Here is a 20,562-nt window from a genome sequence, read left to right as displayed (position 1 = left end):
TCTTTTTTGGCGGGGTCTTTTCCTGGTTTTTGTATTAGGGTGATGTTGCCTTCATAGAATGAGTTTGGGAGTATTCCCTCCTCTTCTATTTTTTGGAAAACTTTAAGGAGAATGGGTATTATGTGCTCTCTGTGTGTCTGATAAAATTCCGAGGTAAATCCGTCCGGCCCGGGTGTTTTGTTCTTGGGTAGTTTTTTGATTACCGTTTCAACTTCTTTGCTCGTAATTGGTTTGTTTAACTTTTGTGTTTCTTCCTTGGTCAGTCTTGGAAGGTTGTATTTTTCTAGGAAGTTGTCCATTTCTTCTAGGTTTTCCAGCTTGTTGGCATATAGATTTTCATAGTAGTCTTTAATAATTCATTGTATTTCTGTGAAGTCTGTCGTGATTTTTCCGTTCTCATTTGTGAGTCTGTTGATTTGTGTTGATTGTCTTTTTCTCTTAATAAGTTTGGCTAGAGGCTTATCTATTTTGTTTATTTTCTCGAAGAACCAGCTCTTGGTTTCATTGATTTTTGCTATTGTTTTATTCTTCTCAATTTTGTTTATTTCTTCTCTGATCTTTATTATATCCCTCCTTCTGCTGACTTTAGGACTCGTTTGTTCTTCTTTTTCCAATTTCGATAATTGTGATGTTAGACTATTCATTTGGGATTGTTCTTGCTTCTTCAAGACTCTTGCTTCTTTCCTCTTAAGACTGCTTTCGCTGCGTCCCACAGAAGTTGGGGGTTTGTGTTATTGTTGTCATTTGTTTCTATATATTCCTTGATCTCTATTTTAATTTGTTCGTTGATCCATTGATTATTTAGGAGCATGTTGTTAAGCCTCTTTGTGTTTGTGAGCCTTTTTGTTTTCTTTGTAGTATTTATTTCTAGTTTTATACCTTTGTGGTCTGAAAAGTTGGTTGGTAGAATTTCAATATTTTGGATTTTGCTGAGGCTCTTTTTGTGGGCTAGTATGTGGTCTATTCTGGAGAATGTTCCATGTGCACTTGAGAAGAATGTATATCCTGTTGCTTTTGGATGTAGAGTTCTATAGATGTCTCTTAGGTCCATCTGCTCTACTGTGTTGTTCAGTGCTTCCGTGTCCTTACTTATTTTCTGCCCGGTGGATCTATCCTTTGGGGTGAGTGATGTGTTGAAGTCTCCTAGAATGAATGCATTGCAGTCTGTTTCCTCCTGTAGTTCTGTTAGTATTTGTTTCACATATGCTGGTGCTCCTGTGTTGGGTGCATATATATTTAGAATGGTTATATCCTCTTGTTGGACTGAGCCCTTTATCATTATGTAGTGTCCTTCTTTATGTCTTGTTACTTTCTTTGTTTTGAAGTCTATTTTGTCTGATATTAGTACTGCAACCCCTGCTTTCTTCTCTCTGTTGTTTGCCTGAAATATGTTTTTCTTTTTTTTACTTTTAGTCTGTTCATGTCTTTAGGTTTGAGGTGAGTTTCTTGTAAGCAGCATATAGATGGGTCTTGCTTTTTTATCCATTCTGTTACTCTGTGTCTTTTGATTGGTGCATTCAGTCCATTAACATTTAGGGTGACTATTGAAAGATATGTACTTATTGCCATTGCAGGCTTTTAATTCGTGGTTACCAAAGGTTCAAGGTTAGCCTCTTTAGTATCTTACTGCCTAACTTAGCTCGCTTATTGAGCTGTTATATACACTGTCTGGAGATTCTTTTCTTCTCTCCCTTCTTATTCCTCCTCCTCGTTTCTTCATATGTTGGGTGTTTTGTTCTGTGCTCTTTCTAGGAGTGCTCCCATCTAGAGCAGTCCCTGTAAGACGTCCTGTAGAGGTGGTTTGTGGGAAGCAAATTCCCTCAGCTTTTGTTTGTCTGGGAATTGTTTAATCCTACCATCATATTTGAATGATAGTCGTGCTGGATACAGTATCCTTGGTTCAAGGCCCTTCTGTTTCATTGCATTAAATATATCATGCCATTCTCTTCTGGCCTGTAGGGTTTCTGTCGAGAAGTCTGATGTTAGCCTGATGGGTTTTCCTTTATAGGTGACCTTTTTCTCTCTAGCTGCCTTTGAAACTCTTTCCTTGTCCTTGATCTTTGCCATTTTAATTATTATGTGTCTTGGTGTTGTCCTTCTTGGATCCTTTCTGTTGGGGGTTCTGTGTATTTCCATGGTCTGTTCGATTATTTCCTCCCCCAGTTTGGGGAAGTGTTCAGCAATTATTTCTTCCAAGATACTTTCCATCCCTTTTCCTCTCTCTTCTTCTTCTGGTACCCCTATAATATGGATATTGTTCCTTTTGGATTGGTCACACAGTTCCCTTAATATTGTTTCATTCCTGTAGATCCTTTTATCTCTCTCTATGTCAGCTTCTATGTGTTCCTGTTCTCTGGTTTCAATTCCATCAATGGCCTCTTGCATTCTATCCATTCTGCTTATAAACCCTTCCAGAGTTTGTTTCATTTCTGTAATCTCCTTTCTGTCATCTGTGATCTCCCTCCAGACTTCATCCCATATCTCTTGCATATTTCTCTGCATCTCTGTCAGCATGTTTATGATTTTTATTTTGAATTCTTTCTCAGGAAGACTGGTTAGGTCTGTCTCCTTCTCTGGTGTTGTCTTTGTGATCTTTGTCTGCCTGTAGTTTTGCCTTTTCATGGTGATAGGAATAGTTTGCAGAGCTGGGACGAGTGACGGCTGGAAGGACTTCCTTTCTTGTTGGTTTGTGGCCCTCCCCTCCTGGGAGAACAGCGACCTCTAGTGGTTTGTGCTGGGCAGCTGTACGCAGACAGGGCTTCTGCTTCCTGCCCGGCTGCTATGGAGTTAATCTCCGCTGTTGCTGCGGGAATGGCCTGGCTCGGGCCTCTGCTCCAAAGTGGTGGAGTCGCGTTGGAGGAGGAGCGGCGGGAGGCTATTTATCTCCCTAAGGGGCCTCCGTGCTCCCTGCAGCCCAGGGGATTAGGGTGCCCAGAGATCCCCTGATTCCCTACCTCTGGATTAAGTGTCCCGCCCTGCCCCTTTAAGACTTCCAAAAAGCACCCACCAAAACAAAACAACGACCACAAAAAAAAAAATTTTTTTTTAAAAATCAAATAAATAAATAAATAAATAAATAATGGCCGCTCGTTTTTCTTTATTCTCTGGCGCCAGCCTCAGGCATCTGCTCACCGGTGTTGCTGCCCTGTTCCCTAGTATTGGGGTCCCTATCCCTTTAAGACTTCCAAAAAATGCTCGCGAAAACAAAACAGCAAAGAAAAGAAAAAAAAAATGGCCGCTCACTTTTCTTATGTCCTCCGGCGCCAGGCTCAGACCCCCCCTCACCGTTCTTGCTTCCCTGTTTCCCTAGTATCCAGTGCCCCACGCATGCACTGTGTCTCCGCTCTGGTCCGGATGACCGGGGCTGGGTGTTCGGCAGTCCTGGCCTCCCTCTCCCTCCCGCTCTGCCTACTCTTCTCCCACCGGGAGCTGGGGTGAGGGGCGCTCGGGTCCCGCTGGGCCGGGGCTTGTATCTTACCCCCTTTATGATGCACTGGGTTCTCTCAGGTGTCGATGTGGTCTGGATATTGTCCTGTGTCCTCTGGTCTTTATTCTAGGAAGGGTTGTCTTTGTTATATTTTCATAGATATATGTGGTTTTGGGAGGAGATTTCCGCTGCTCTACTCACCCCGCCATCTTGGCTCCTAATGGTTTTCTAACTTTTTACATTGAAAACCAACAGAGGTTTAGTTAGAGCAGGATTGGCGAACTTCTTCTGTAAACCTTTTTTTTTAACCAAAAATGTTACTATTTTGAGATGACAATATTTTAGGCTTTGGTAGCTGCGCAGTTTGTATCACAACTACTCAGCTTAACGGTCCTAGCTTGAAAACAGCCATAAACAATACATAACTGAATGTGCAAGGTTGTGTTCCACTAAAACTTTATATTTATTTATTTATTTGTTTGTTAAGGTATCATTGATACACAATCTTCTGCTCAGGTTTCACATGAAAAACATTGTGGTTACTACATTCCCCCATATTATCAAGTCCCCACCACATACCCCATTTCAGTCACTGTCCGTCAGCATAATAAGATGCTATAGAGTCACTGCTTGTCTTCTTCATGCTATACTGCCTTCCCTGTGCCTCTCCCTGTATTATGTGTGCTAATCACAATACCCCTTAATCCCCTTCTCCCTCCCTCCCTCTCCCCTCCCCTTTGGTAACTTTAGCTAGTCCCTTCTTGGAGTCTGTGAGTCTGCTGCTGTTTTGTTCCTTCAGTTTTTGCATTGTTCTTAAGCTCCACAGATGAGTGAAATCATTTGGTACTTGTCTTTCTCCTCCTGGCTTATTTCACTGAGCATAATACCCTCTAGCTCCATCCATGTTGTTGCAAATGATAGGATTTGTTTTCTTCTTATGGCTGAATAATATTCCATTGTGTATATGTACCATCTCTTCTTTATCCATTCATCTACTGATGGACACTTAGGTTGCTTCCATTTCTTGGCTATTGTAAATAGTGCTGCGATAAACATAGGGGTGCCATATGTCTTTTTCAAACTGGGCTGCTGCATTCTTAGGGTAAATTCCTAGGAGTGGAATTCCTGGGTCAAATGGTATTTCTATTTTGAGTGTTTTGAGGAACCTCCATACTGCTTTCCACAATGGTTAAACTGATTTACTTTCCCACCGCAGTGTAGGAGGGTTCCTCTTTCTCCACATCCTCGCCAGCATTTGTTGTTCCTAGTCTTTTGTGTGTTGGCCATCCTAACTGGTGTGAGGTGATATCTCATTGTGGTTTTAATTTGCATTTCCCTGATGATTAGTGATGTGTGGAGCATCTTTTCATGTGCCTGTTGGCCATCTGAATTTCTTCTTTGGAGAACTGTCTGTTCCTATCCTCCACCCATATTTTAATCAGGTTATTTGTTTTTTGGGTGTTGAGGCTTGTGAGTTCTTTATATATTTTGGATGTTAACCCCTTATTGTATATGTCATTTATGAATATATTCTCCCATACTATAAGGATGCCTCTTTGTTCTACTGATAGTGTCCTTTGCTGTACAGAAGCTTTTTAGTTTGATGTAGACCCACTTGTTCATTTTTGCTTTTGTTGCCCTTGCCCATGGAGATATGTTCATGAAAAAGTTGCTTCTGTTTATATTCAGGCGAGTTTTGCCTATGTTTTCTTCTGTTTTATGGTTTCATGACTTATATTCAGGTCTTTAATCCATTTCAAGTTTACTTTTTTGTATGGAGTTAGACAGTAATCCAGTTTCATTCTCTTACATACAGCTGTCCAGTTCTGCCAACACCTGTTGTTGAAGAGGCTGTCATTTCTCCATTGTATGTCCATTACCCCTTTATCATATATTAATTGGCCATATATATATGGGTTTATATCTGGGCTTTCTATTCTATTCCATTGATCTATGGCTCTGTTCTTATGCAAGTTAAAACTTTATAGACGTTTGAATTTCATATAATTTTGAAGTGTAAAGAAATATTATTATTTTGATCGCCCCCCTCCTGCCCACCAATCATTGAAAAGAAAAAGTTCTTAGTCCAGGGCCGTTATAAAAAGAAAGTTGGCCTGTAGGTCATTGTTTGCTGCCCCTGGTATAGAGTATAAACTCTGTAGCCAGTCTGCCAGGGATGAATCCCAGCTCTTCAGCTTCTGAAGTGTGATATGGTAGAAGTTTCTTGTGGCATTGAAGAAGTTAATGGGCAAGTTCATTGTCTTAACATATAAGTGAGATCATATGTATTTGTCTCTGTCTGACTTACTTTACTTAGCATAAAGAGTTACCTGCTTCATGAGTCCATTACTAGGATAAAATTAGTTAATATTTTTAAAGCCCTCGAAACAGTGCCTAGCACATAGTAAATGCTACATAAATATTTGTTTAACAAATAAGATTTTTATCCTTAAATCACAAATCAATTCTAATAAAAAACAGAGGGGCTGTAGTATAATAAAAATCACATATGAGTGTATAGCCGAACCTTAGTTATCCAGATGCAGGTCTCATCAAAACAAACCGAACAGAAGAAAATGAGACTTTAGAAGTGGGAGAGTATCCTCTGAGCATTTGGTTGCAGGGCAAAGACCCAACACTTCAAAGACTCACCTGATTTCTGACTGTTTGCTTTACAGGACTCAGAGCAGGATTTTAATGAGGGGGTGTGGGGTGGGTGGGAGGGGGTATCTACAATACATAAAGGACTCCAGGTACTGAGGAGTGACCAAGGGGAGAGGGAACAGAGAGGAAAAGGCAGGCAAAGAGGAGCTCAGTGGACACTAGCAGTGGTGGCAGGATTGTGAAACAGTTTGGAAGAGTTATCTCATAAGAAGAGAAGTAGCAGGAGAGAGAAGAGGAAAAGCTGGACTTTTGTGTGAGGGATTCAGACACAGTGAATGGGTTGGGGAGAAAGACTTAAACTGATGACAAGAGTAAAGTACGTGCAAGTCAGTGTTAAAAATGGTTAAAGAAGACAGTTTAGGTGACACAGGCAAACTTTAATGCTTTATGAAGCAGGCAGTCTCGTTTCCAGAGGTCCAGAGAACTTCAGAATAGGGCAGAAGGCAGGCAGCTTTGATGGGAGAGAGAATAAGGAACAAGGAAGAGACGATGGAAAATGATAAGGAGAAGGAAGTAAGCATAGAGTGTGGAGCTGGCATGGTGTTGGGGACTGACTGGCTGGATGCACTGCGTTTCTGGTCAGGCGCAGCATTGACAGGAACATGGAAGTTACCTATGTCTCATTTTGCTGATGTGGTTCCCTGGGCAGGAGTGGCTCTACCTTGGGCCAAGAAAGTCACTTCAGCAATGGTGACATGGTATCCCCAGCCTTTTCTCTCTGGGGTTTACAGCAGGCAGGCATTTATGATTGTTTTAGTGTGAGGTTCTAGATGGATTATGTGAAGTGAGAAATAACCTTTTGCTGTTGTGTTGGGTTGTGTTATGCTAGCCTTCCTTACTCGAAATAGGGAGAAGTGGATTTGGGTTGGCATGATTTAGCTAATACCCCAATTTTTAAAGTTTCTTGCATAGCAGGGAGTTAGTGGGCACCAGGATCTGTTTTTTTGTGTGTCCATATGTCCTTAGAATCTAGTTTGAGATGAATATTGATTAGATGGTTAACAAAAGCTCACATATACCTTACCCTTATAGGAAAAAATGGAATGATGGCCTCTGTCATGGGCTATTAGGCTTTTGCATGATAAGTAAATAGTATACACAAAAATCGTACATATGCAGTGTACATCCCTTCAATTCTTCTAGGGCCTGTGGTTTCATTAACTTTCAGCCATCCAAGATGGGTTTGAAATGCTGGTTTTTTAATTTCCTATTGTTAGTTTTGATATATTTGTGGGCACAGAGCACTGCCCAGTTCTGGTTGCTCTGACGGTGGAGCCAGCTGGTTGAAGAGGTGAGGCAGCTGCTCGGCACTCTGAGTGAACAGTGGAATAGGAGAGGGTGGTGATTAGGGCTCCAGAGACCGACTCAGTGCCTGCTGCTTCTAGGACTGTGTCTCACCTCTCTAACTCAATTTTATGGTTACAAACTACCAGTGTTCACAAAAGTATAAGCCTTGTAGTCCAAGTCGGTTAAGCCTTCTGCTAGTTAAAAGGGACTCTGGAGAGGTGGCAGGCCATACTTACAGACGGCATTCTCTTGGCCTCACCCCCCTGGAATGAAAGTTTACAAGGAGTAGAGCATGCTGGTTTGCTTTGAGCTCATTCTGAAGTGAGCGGGGCAGGACTGCTGGATTCGTTTTTACTCATATTCACACTCTCTTGATGGGACGGAGCATGACTGCTTGCTCCCTTTGGAAAAACCACTCCCTGTGGGAGCCATTACATATATTGTACCTAGAAGTGAATTTAACATGTAATGCAATATGCATCTATGAATTTACTCACTTCTGAAGACTTTATCAAATTTCAAAGGAAAGAGCTACATCCTGAAAGAGAATTAAACTCAGTGGTAAAGAGTATGAAGCAGTATGAAAGAATAATATTGAACAGAATAAAGGTGTCTTGATTTGCAACCTAGCTTTTGTAACCTATTGTCCTTTCTGTGTTCCCACTGGCTGGGAACTTTGGAGACCTTAGTGATTAGCCAGCCAGTCACAGACCTTGACAGAATGAATTTGCTAATCTGGGGGAAAATACTCCCTTGAAAAATGTTCCAGGACCGTATTGATAAATGTGCACCACCTCCCTGAGACAAGTTGCATTACTTTCCCCACTTTATGGGCTGGTAGTTAATGTGTAGTCACCTAAAGTGAACCTCAGCACTAACAATTCTTCCTTCTAACACCTTCCAAGGAGATTTTATCCCTTATGAATAAGGTGAGTAAACTAACTGTCAGTTTGTTTTCATTTTAGATTATACATCCAAAAACTGATGATCAAAGAAATCGATTGCAAGAGGCTTGCAAAGACATCTTGCTGTTTAAGAACCTTGATCCGGTAAGATAAATCACAGTAATAGCCATGGTTTTTTTCAGTGTCACTGTGAAGAACTGTGCAGGGTCTGGGTTTTACCCACCCTCAGGCTGACATCACCTGGGTGATGTCAGGCCCGTGACAGATGCCTGCATGCTCAGCAGTTGTGTTACAGGGAGGTCTTGGGAGCTTGGGGGGTGCACTGCCGCTAGAGCAAGGAGTCAGCAGCCTGCTCTTGGCTGGGGGAAGACATTACCTCATCCCGCACGGTTACTTGTCACAAACAGAGCCCTGGGAACCGGCCCGGTGAAGGAGGTTAGGGCCTTGCATTCTTTGTGCACCCAGAGGGACCCTGTGGGGGTACCCGGGGCCCGTGTTGGACTGCCTGCTTTCACTAGTCAATAATAATAATTCTGTTTTAATGTATAACTTGTGTAGTATATACATTTGTTAAAAGTAACATTTTAGTGGCTTTAGAAGTGGGGGATTTCTTTGTTCCTTGTAAGGATTTTGACATCTCTGGTCTGTGATTTTGTGTATTTCTAGAATGCCCTCTCTCAGTGTGAGTGAGCATGCTGTTCAGATTTTGCCCTGCCCTCTGACCTAATGTTCTAATTTCTTTATCATGGATTAAGTTTATTCGTTGCTACATGGTCATTTGGGAAGAACCCCTGTTACTAGTTCCCAAATGTGAAAACTGAGTCAACTTTTGTAACTTACCTCAACTTTTTTGGTCAAACTCAACATCTTAGAGTTTTTCAAATTGATGCCCTAGAGAAGAAAGCATTAAAAGATCCCCTTTCTATAAGATGAGGTCTTCTTAAAAAAGCCATTTTTATAAAGAGAAATGTACTGCATTGTGCCACATCTTCTACATGGGGTTCGTCGCATTACACCCTGACGTATTTTTAGACCTCCTTTATTTCTAACACCATTTACATTTATATCATGTCCTCCAGGAACAAAGATTGTATTTTGTGCCTTTGGAGATGTTTCATGACCACACCACGTTACACGTTTTGGCCACTTTGATCCAGGTACTCCAGAGTCACCACAGAGCTTGCAAAACTTGGAACTTGACAGAAGGGGTTGCTGATTGTTCTGCTAATGGAAGAATAAGAAATGGACTTTAGGAATTTAGTTTATGAATTTCCTTACAGTATTAATTTAAGTAGTGAAGTAAGTGACTAAAGGGAATTGATGAGAATTCAATGGGCTTCCAAATAAATCCAAACTTCATTGATCTAGAGTGGTAACAATTCTGTGAAACAAAGGATACTAAACTGCATGATCTCTGATAATCTCCTGCCAGTATGAGTTCAAATAATTATAATGGAAAGATACAAACTTTATGTGTGTGTGTGTGTGTGTGTGTGTGTGTGTGTGTGTGTGTATGTATAAAATGATAATTTTAGTACTGGAATTAAACTGATTCAGTATTTCACTCTCCTGCTACAGATACACACAGAAGACAACTGTAAAATTAATCCCTAGTTTTACCCTATGGATAGGCTTCAAGCACGGAGATTCTCTATCTTTCAACTAGAACTTCACTGGGAGAATTGCAGAGGTCACCAGAAGCAGAGCTTCTCAAGCTCTAACGTGCCTGTAGATCATCAGAGGATCTTGTTAAAAATGCAGAGTCTGGTTCAGTAGGTCAGTGGTGTGGAGCCTGAGAGGCTGCATTTCTCACAAGCTCCCAGATGTTGATGCTCCTGGCTCACAACCATGCTCAGTACAGCAAGGTCTAGAGCCTCATGTGAAAAGGCTCTAGCTCATTATTTTGGTACTGCCATGTGTTATTTTGTTTGCATACTTTCCTATCTAGTTGCAGCATTCAGGGTTTTAATGCTGCAACCGTGACTCAACAGTGGCATTCTGGTGTCTCTGCCCTAAGCGATAAACAGGCATGAGGAATAGCTGCCAGTTACGCTTCTCTGAGATGCTGCCTGTTTTCTGCCATCCTCTGAATTATCCAGATTTTTCTTGCCATTTCAACTGTAACTCTTTGAAAGCATTGTGAAAATTTTGGCTGCATTTGAAATTATTTTTTAAAAACTTTGGCTCATATATTCTGACAAGGAGCATCTTTGCTTAATTAAAGTGATTATTTTTATAAACATAGGTATTTTTTATAGTTCTTTCACTACTCACTGCTCTATTGAAGGTCTTCAATATATATGTATATTTTAAAGGCCACTTCATAGGTGAAAAAAGGAAAAGGCCAGTTCAGAAATTATCAAGTTCATGGTTTATCATATTGAATGTTTTACAGGGGAGAAGCAAACATCATTTTCATAGTTGTTTCCCAAAGACCTTTTATTAGATTTGAGCTCAAACCACCTTGGCTTATTTCTCCTTTGTCTCAAATCTTCTAGGAATGATGCAGAATAGAAATAAATAAAAATTTATTGTTCTTAACAAATTACCACCTGGAATTAGAAATTTTTCTCCAAACATGGCAGATTAAATATTTCAGGTTAAGTTTATATTTTACATAGCTTTCTAGGTTTTTATATGTCCTCTTGGGATTTATAATTAGATGAGGGATTCAAATACACATACAAAGTGATTTGGTAAAACATGGTCGTTGTAATATGGTCAGACCCTCATCTAAGGATTCAGGATGCTGGAGAGTTGGCCTGAGCCAAGCCTCAGAAAGTGAGAAGGAAACTGCCAGCTGATGAAAAGTACAGTGTTGTCACTAGAGCCTCACGGGGAAGACAGCCAGTGGCGGGAGCTACGATGTACGTGATGTGTCCAGAGGGACTATTCTTAAATGCTGTGCAGCAGTGTCGGACACATGCTATAGGTAGTGGACAGGCATGATGCAAACACTTTAAGCAGAGCATATAGCAGTCAGATGTGTCTAAGGTCACTGTGGTGGCAGCATAGAGGGTAGAGTTAAAGGCCAGAAAGTGACAGGGCAAGAACCAAAGAATGGAGCTCAGTGAGGAAACCGTGCCCTGATCCAGAAAAAAGAAATAGGCCTAACGAAGGTTGGGAGAAAAGGGATGGTTTCATTAAACATTCAGGAGTAGCACATATTGGTATGTGGTCATTGAATGAATTGAGAGCTGACAAAAAGAACCTTGGGTGACTCCCAGAGTCTAGCTAGAATGATTGTGAAGATATCTTTTCCTAAAATGGGAAAACTTGGGAGGAGGAAGGGGAAGCAGTAGTTAACTAGCAAGAAGAATGATCTTGGCTTTGCATCTCCTGTCTCATTTGGATTCCCTGAACTCATTGTTTAACTTGAAAATCTTGCCCCTCCTAGGCCTCAGAACGTTTCTCCTTAGAGTGCCGTATACACATACGTCAAGCACAGCATTTATAATTATCAATCTCTTTGAAGATATTCTTTTCATGAATATTTTAATGCTCAACTCAGTAGGCCATTTCTCTTCTGACATATTTCTAATTTGAGGCAAACTGAAATAATTTTCCTTTGCTCTAAGATCCTCTCTTTCATTAATGGGTAGTAAACTGTTATTTGCTAAGTGAGTCCGAGCCCTTGAGCTGAGTCTCGAATTTGCATTCCGTAGGAGACTAAGATGTGGATTTCCTACAGTAGTTGTCAGTCATCATGATAAGCCTCTGCATATTAAATATTTCTTAAGTTCTCTTCACTCTGTGCATGACTGTGGGGAAATGACATTTTGACTGACTAGAACAGACACCTGTCACAAAGCAAAGTTCTAGAAGAAATAATTGTTCTGTATTTTATCAGGAATTACATTTTCATACATCCATGCATGAGTTCTTAAGTTATGATTTTTTTAAATGCAGCTAATTCTAAGATAACAAAAAATGTACTATAGCAATGTATTTCATCTTTTTCTCTACCTCACATGTTGAAAAAGAGTTAATGAATAAAGCTGATAATTCCCCCTCTGTCTGCCCTGAACAAGTTGAAATAAAAATTGTAAGCAAACAAAATAGTAGGAAACCATTTAATCAGGCATCATGATTTTGATAGGTGGCCATATGTTGCCTGAGTTGATGAGCTCATTTGGGTAAAATGGTCCCTGCGGGGCCAATTAGCACCACATCAAGAAAGCACTGTTTTACTGGCACCTTGGCTTCCTCTTCAGCCCTGGCCGCTGTTTCACAAATAGGTGCCAAAGCTCACGCAGGGACCCAGGGAGGGCACAAATCACTTCCTGCAGACCCATCACTTTCATTCTTCTAGAGGTTTTTCTTAGCCCACATCCAGATTTATCTATCATCATCTCTGTCTTAAAGCGTCTGTTTTTTTAATTAATTAAAATGTTTAATGCAAATGATTTTAAAAATCAATTTTAAATAAGCAGTTTACAAAATTCAAAAAGAACAAAAGAGCAGTTAGTGAAACAAAATCTCCCCTCCACCCTTGTCTCCCAATAACCCAGTTTCTCAGAAGCTAAGTTCTTTTAGCACAATCATCTGTATTTTTCTAGAGCATGCTCTATGTAATATATATATATTATATAGATACAGATATATGCATATGTACACACACACACACACACAAGTATATTCTTTTCAAAGTTTTAGTGGCAGTAAACTCTACACAGTGTTCTTGCCCAGTTCTTTCCTTTTTTACTTAACAATATACATTTATAGATTCCATACTCTTAAATACTTATTTTGTTAGTATTTATTTATGAGAGTTTAAGTTGGTAACATTTATGTGTTATAAAGCTAAACCATAAAAACACATTGATGTTTTGCTGTTGTCTGATGTATTAAAATTGCACATAACTGGGCTGGGGGTGCAAATAGTCAAAATAATATTGAAAAAGAACAAAGTTGGAGGACTCACACTTGCCAATTCCAAACTTTTACTACAAAGCCATAGTAATGAAAACACTATTACTGGGATAGAGACAGCCATATAGAACAATGGAATAGATTTGAGAGTCTAGAAACAAATCTGTATTGCACATCTATGGCCATTTGATTTTGACGAGGGTCTCAAGACCACTTAATAGTCTCTTCAACAAATGTTGCTGGGACATTTGGGCATCCCAAACACAAAAGAACAAAGTTGGACTCCTACTTCACACTCTATACAAAACTTAACTCAAACTGGATCAGAGACCTAAATGTCAACTCTAAAACTATAAAAACTCGTAGTAAAAAACACAGCCATAAGTCTTCATGCCCTTGAATTTAGCAGTGGATTCTTAGACACCAAAAATAGGAGTAAGAACAGAAAAAGGATTAGTTGGACCTCATAAAAAATAAAAAATTTTGCACATCAAAGGAATTACCAAAAAAAGTGAAGAGATAACCTACTGAATGGTAGAAAACATTTGCAAGTCATATTTATGGTAAATAGTATCTAGAATATATAAGAACTCTTACAACTCAACAAGACAAACAATCCAATTTAAAAACGGGGAAAGGACCATTTCTCCATAGAAGGTATACATGACCAATAAGCACAGGAAAAGGTTTTCAACATGGTTAGTCGTCAGGGAAATGCAATCACAGCCACAGTGAGATACCACATCACTGCACTGAGGATGGCTATTACTTACAAAGGAAAATAAGTGTTGATGAGGATGGGGAAAAATTGGAACCCTAGGATGTTGCTGTTAGGAAAGCAAAATGGTTCAAGCACTGTAGAAAACAGCTTGGCAGTTTCTAAAAGAGTAAACATAGAATCACCATAGGACTAGCAATTCCACCTCTAGGTTTTGACCCAAAAGAATTGAAACGGGTATTCAAACAAATACTCATATATGAATGTTCATAGCCGCACTGCGCACAGTAGCCAAAAGTTGAAAACAAAACCCAGGTATGCATCGATGGATGAGTGGATAAGCAAATTTTGGTGTGTGTGTGTGTAATGCAATCTATAAAAAGGAACAAAGTATATATGCAGTGATAGGGATAAACCTTGAAAACCTTATGCAGAGTGAAATAAGCCAGATACAAAAGATCACAGTTACCTGCTTCTCCAGTGTGGAATACCAAGAGTAGGTAAATCCACAGGAACAGAAAACAGATGGGTGGGTGCCAGGGGCTGGTGGGAAGGGGGAGTGGCAAGTGGCTACTTAATGGGCACAGGGTTTCCCTTTAGGGGGTGGAAATGTTTTGGAACTAGGTAGAGGTGGTAGGTAATTCCACAGCTTTGTGCAAAGCCACTGAATTGTTCACACTAAAATGGTTAATTTTATGTTTGTGAAATTTCACCTCATAAAAATATTGGTATATATAATCCATCTGAGCATTTTGATTTCCATTAGTTTCAATATTTAATGACTAAAATACACTTTCAGGATGCAATTCAATCAGCTGTTACAGACTCAGTCACCGAAGCACCTTCACAAAATCCCAGGGTGCATAAAACAGTGGTGAAGAACACTGAGCCTTTTTAACAGCTGAGGAATGTGGAAACCCTGCTTTGAGCACTTCCCTTGAGTGACAAGGGGCTGATCTCTCTGCAAGGTGGCCCTTGTCACTGCTCGCCAGCTCTCATTCTTAGGCAGGACTAAGTTTGGACGTTGTGCCAAAATCTCCAGGGCATTCTACCCAGTAGCCCTAGCTCTGGCCTCAAGAAGCCCAGCTGTGGTCAGTGCTGCAGAAGAGAGCAGATGTGTTCACGCGCAGGTCATCTCCAGTCTCAACAAAGTGCCCGGTTCCCTAAACTGTTGCTCCTCTGGCGCGTCGTTGGTTTCCTGATTACCCTTCACTGACTGCCCTCCTGCTTGGCAGGGACACCAGTGAGAGGCAGATGTCTTAAAATACTCATATTCTTTTTTATAGCTGCAGAGCTTTCTGATGTGTGAATATGGCAAACTTACTTATCCAGTGGCCTGTAGATAAACATCAGTTTGTTCCCAGTTTTTTGCTATTATGATGGTGCAATGAAAAATACCTGTGAAGAGGTCATTGCACAAATATCTATGGAATAACCTCCTAGAAGAGCAATTGTGAGGTGAAGGGTATGCGTATCTGAATTTTATTAAATACGGACAACTTGCCCTCTGTAGTTTGTTCCATTTTGCCTCCCTGTGAGCAGTTTGTGTGGGAATGCCTCTTTCCTACACCATGTCTATCTGACACAGTGGCTTATTCTAGCATTTTGATGTTTTTGAATCTGACAGGTGACAAATGATATTTCAGTTTTAATTTGCATTTCTCTTTATTTTGAAAGAAGTTTTAAACATCTTTTTGTACTTTTAAGCGTTCCTTCTCCCTTTTTCCTGGAAGCGTGGCACATCTGTTTTTTGTGAGTTCTAAAACTACACTGTCATGTTAGTGTGGAGGTTTTGTGCTGGGCCCTTCCAGTCTGGAAGCTTCCGTCCTTTGGTTCTGGAAAATTAATCCCATATTTCTGTCATTATTTTCTTCCCTTTCTCTTCTCTAATCATCATTTAGTCTAGAACTTATACCTTCTCATTACTTTGTCAACTTCCTTTGAGGTTTTTGGCCTTAATCTCCTTGGTCCTTTACTTGGAAGAAATTTCATAATGGTGGGTCTGTGTCATTATACATGTGTCCGAACCCATGGGGTACACAGCGCCAGGTGTGACCCTGAGGTGAACTGTGATGCTGTGTCAGTGTAGGGTCCTCAGTGGTGACAAATGGACCCTCTGGTAGGGTGGTTGATAGTGTGGGAGGGGCTGGGCACAGGGGAGGTAAGGGGGGCAGGAGGTATGTAAGAAATCTATATGGTTGTTGCTCAATTTTGCGGTGAACCTGTAACTGCCCTAAAAAAATTTAGATATTTATTTATTTTTATTGAAGTATCATTAATACACAATCTCATGATGGTTTCACGAAAACAACACTGGTTTAATCATTCACCCATATTATCAAGTCCTCACCCCTTCTATTACGGTCACTGTCTATCACCATAGTAAGATGCTATATAGAGTCATTATTTGTATTCTCTGTGCTGTACGGCCTAAAAATGAAGATATTTAAAAGGAAGAAAAATTTTGGCAATCACATTTTAATTTCTAACTTCTCTCCGATTTGTTCTTTTTCTAAATGTATTTTCATCTCATGGATATGATATCCTCTTGAATATCTCTGGATATACAAAGTAGAACTTTCTAAAAGCTCTGCTGTTCCCAAATTCTCTGTCCACCTGGTGTTACTGTGCCGTCTCAGTCTTTAGGCTCCAAGAGGGACAACACAGAGCTGACTTAGAGCTCTGAATAAGTAGGGCAGGCATGTCACCAGTGTTCCACTTTGGCTGAGCAACTAGAGAGCTGGCTCTTACAGGGAGGATTCCTAAGTCCAAGCAAGGGAATTCCTTGCTCTGGGGCCCCAGCATCCACCATAGCTGTTACACTTCTCTCTGATTTGGTTAGTTCCCCCCCAAGAACCTGACTCTGACCTTTTGACTGGGAAGAGTTGGGGTTAATGCTTGGCGGCTAGGCATTCTGCGTTGGGGTGGAGGCATTTGGAAAGAAGGTCTCTACTGACGGTGCAGGACTCGGAATCAGTCCACTTGTTTCCACCTGTGCCTTGGTCCCATGCTGGCCAAACTGGTGCCTTCCCGTCTGGGGCCGCGTGGTGCTCCGACAGGTGCTGCAGGCTTACCTTTCCTGCTCTGGACTGTGCCCTCTCTCAGATACCCCCCATTTAACTTGCCTTTGCTCTATCAATCTCTCCCTCAATTTCCCCCTCATACTATATCACATTGTAGATTCATACCTTCACATTCCCTGTGAAATGTCAGTGGAGTCTCAAAAAAGAGAATTACATGTGGTCGGTTCATACTTTTTATCCACAATATCTTATTTCTTTCACCTGCATTTTGCATTTGTATCTTCCCCCACACCCCATATACTGCCAAATCTATCTTCAGCTTCTGGCCTGGCAGTTACTGTTTTACCATTTTTATACCCGTGATGACCTGATCACGTGTTCACAGCTAGTAAGTGGCAAACATAATCCACGGACAACTTCTGGCTTCTGTGTTACTGTGCATCATGCTCTTTCTCCATCTCCATTTCTTCTGTATATTTAGAGGTCTTGGAATTTTTCCTCTATTTGCTTTTTTGTGTGTGTGTGTGTGTTTTATTTTTTTATTATTTATTTATTTATTTATTTATTTATTGTAGATAATTATTTTTTATTGAAGGGTAGTTGACACACAGTATTACATTACATTAGTTTCAGGTGTACAACAAAGTGATTCGACATTTATATACATGATAATTCTAGGTACCAGCTATCACCATACCAAGTTGTTACCATATTCTGACTATATTCCTTATGCTATACATTACATCCTGGTTACTTATTTATTTTACAATTGGAAGTGTGTACTTTATTTTTTTTATTTTTTTTATTTGTGAGTGCATCTCTCATATTTATTGATCAAATGGTTGTTAACAACAATAAAACTCTGTATAGGGGAGTCAATGCTCAATGCACAATCATTAATCCACCCCAAGCCTAATTTTCGTCAGTCTCCAGTCTTCTGAAGCATAACAAACAAGTTCTTACATGGAGAACAAATTCTTACATAGTGAATAAGTTACATGGTGAACAGTACAAGGGCAGTCATCACAGAAGCTTTCGGTTTTGCTCATGCATTATGAACTATAAACAGTCAGTTCAAATATGAATACTCATTTGATTTTTATACTTGATTTATATGTGGATACCACATTTCTCTCTTTATTATTATTATTTTTAATAAAATGCTGAAGTGGTAGGTAGATACAAGATAAAGGTAGAAAACATAGTTTAGTGTTATAAGAGAGCAAATGTAGATGATCAGGTGTGTGCCTGTAGACTATGTGTTAATCCAAGCTAGACAAGGGCAATAAAACATCCACGTATGCAGAAGATTTCTCTCAGAACAGGGGGGGTGAAGTTCGAAGCCTCACCTCTGTTGATCCCCAATTTCTCACCTGATGGCCCCCCCTGCGACTGTGCCTGTCTTAGGTTGTTCCTCCCTTGAGGAATCTTACCCGTCTCTGGCTAACCAGTCATCTTCCGGGGCCATACAGGGAAATGTAAAGTTGGTAAGTGAGAGAGAAGCCTTATTGTTTGAAAAGGTTAGCTTTTTACTTCTTTGCATATTAATGCCCTGTGGCTTCTATGCCCAGCATTTGTCTTGAGGTATCTTTACCACTTGGAAGAATTATGATACACGGTAAATTTGATATGAGGCATGAATTCTATTTAAGGGTTGTAATTAGGAAGGAAGAAGAAAAGCTATGGAAGTAGCAGGCGGAAGAAAACATGGGAAGATTGATTATTTCTTTGACATATCTTCTTGTAGAGTAACTTCAGCATGGATAGGTTTTAAACTACTAATTAAATTGCGCATACACATTAACGTAATAGGAGTATAGTTACATAACCAAAGCATACGTGTAATTACCATCCATCTCCAGTGAAACCAAGAAAACCAGTTAGGCACCTTAGGCATTTGTGAAAACTTACCTATGATATGGTGGATATTGTCCAACTGAACTTGAACAGTCTGAGAGAAATCAGACAAATTAAAACAGCCCATTCCTGGGGACTGTTCACATCCCATATGTTCTTTTAACAGTAAATAGTCTGTAGTTGTAAGATTTTGGAGCGCTACAATTTGCACTTCTCCTAATTCTTAGTTGAGTTCCAACAGTATAGATCCAGTCAAATTTGTTGTTTTACTGTATGCACAGGCCAGCTTAGATATCTCCTTCTTCATTCCCATGGCAAGTCCAGGAACTGGTGGATGAGTGCATCTACACCTGCATCAGTGTGTGAATCTTTGTTGGGGTTTTTTGATGATCATCTTCTGCCATGAGTCTTCCAGACAGTGCTGATGTTGGAAGTTTTTTTCATATCGTATCTTAGTTCATTTTCGGGGTAGCCAAATTAGGCTTTGATCCTCCGTATAAACACAAACAGACCCTTTGCCTACACTTTTATATGCCCTTTATACCCTTGTGTAGAACTCATTGGAGGTCACCACACAGTAACTGCCTTTTTTTTTTTTTTTTTGGTATCATTAATCTACACTTACATGACGAATATTATGTTTACTAGGCTCTCCCCTATACCAGGTCCCCCCTATAAACCCCTTTACAGTCACTGTCCATCAGCATAGCAAAATGTTGTAGAATCACTACTTGCCTTCTCTGTGTTGTACAGCCCTCCCCTTTCTCCCACCCCCCCCATGCATGCTAATCTTAATACCCTCCTTCTTCCCCCGCTCCCTTATCCCTCCCTACCCACCCATCCTCCCCAGTCCCTTTCCCTTTGGTACCTGTTAGTCCATTCATTAGTTCTGTGATTCTGCTGCTGTTTTGTTCCTTCAGTTTTTCCTTTGTTCTTATATTCCACAGATGAGTGAAATCATTTGGTATTTCTCTTTCTCCGCTTGGCTTGTTTCACTGAGCATAATACCCTCCAGCTCCATCCATGTTGCTGCAAATGGTTGGATTCGCCCTTTTCTTATGGCTGAGTAGTATTCCATTGTGTATATGTACCACATCTTCTTTATCCATTCATCTGTCGATGGACATTTAGGTTGTTTCCAATTCTTGGCTATTGTAAATAGTGCTGCGATAAACATAGGGGTGCATTGGTCTTTCTCAAACTTGACTGCTGCATTCTTAGGGTAAATTCCTAGGAGTGGAATTCCTGGGTCAAATGGTAAGTCTGTTTTGAGCATTTTGATGTACCTCCATACTGCTTTCCACAATGGTTGAACTAACTTACATTCCCACCAGCAGTGTATAGGAGGGTTCCCCTTTCTCCACAGCCTCGCCAACATTTGTTGTTGTTTGTCTTTTGGATGGCAGCCATCCTTACTGGTGTGAGGTGATACCTCATTGTAGTTTTAATTTGCATTTCTGTGATAATTAGCGATGTGGAGCATCTTTTCATGTGTCTGTTGGCCATCTGTATTTCTTTTTTGGAGAACTGTCTGTTCAGTTCCTCTGCCCATTTTTTAATTGGGTTATTTGTTTTTTGGTTGTTGAGGCGTGTGAGCTCTTTATATATTCCGGACATCAAGCCTTTATCGGATCTGTCATTTTGAAATATATTGTCCCATACTGTAGGGTTCCTTTTTGTTCTATTGATGGTGTCTTTTGCTGTACAGAAGCTTTTCAGCTTAATATAGTCCCACTTGTTCATTTTTGCTGTTGTTTTCCTTGCCCGGGGAGATATGTTCAAGAAGAGGTCACTCATGTTTATGTCTAA

General features: G+C 40.3%; 1 protein-coding gene across 2 annotated transcripts in view; it reads left to right on the top strand.

Moving 5' to 3' along the window:
- Window positions 1-20,562, top strand: part of PRKAR2B (protein kinase cAMP-dependent type II regulatory subunit beta) — a 124,637-nt gene that overhangs the window by 80,476 nt on the left and 23,599 nt on the right. For both annotated transcript variants that reach the window (XM_036880787.2, XM_036880786.2), the window contains exon 4: window positions 8,344-8,427. In XM_036880787.2, coding sequence (XP_036736682.2) covers window positions 8,344-8,427 — 84 coding nt within the window. The remainder of the gene's footprint in view (window positions 1-8,343; window positions 8,428-20,562) is intronic.

The sequence above is a fragment of the Manis pentadactyla genome, chromosome 7 (genome assembly GCF_030020395.1).
Source record: "Manis pentadactyla isolate mManPen7 chromosome 7, mManPen7.hap1, whole genome shotgun sequence".
NCBI classification, from domain to species: domain Eukaryota; kingdom Metazoa; phylum Chordata; class Mammalia; order Pholidota; family Manidae; genus Manis; species Manis pentadactyla.
Note: the sequence above shows the minus strand (reverse complement) of the source record. Positions and strands in the feature narration are given on the sequence as shown.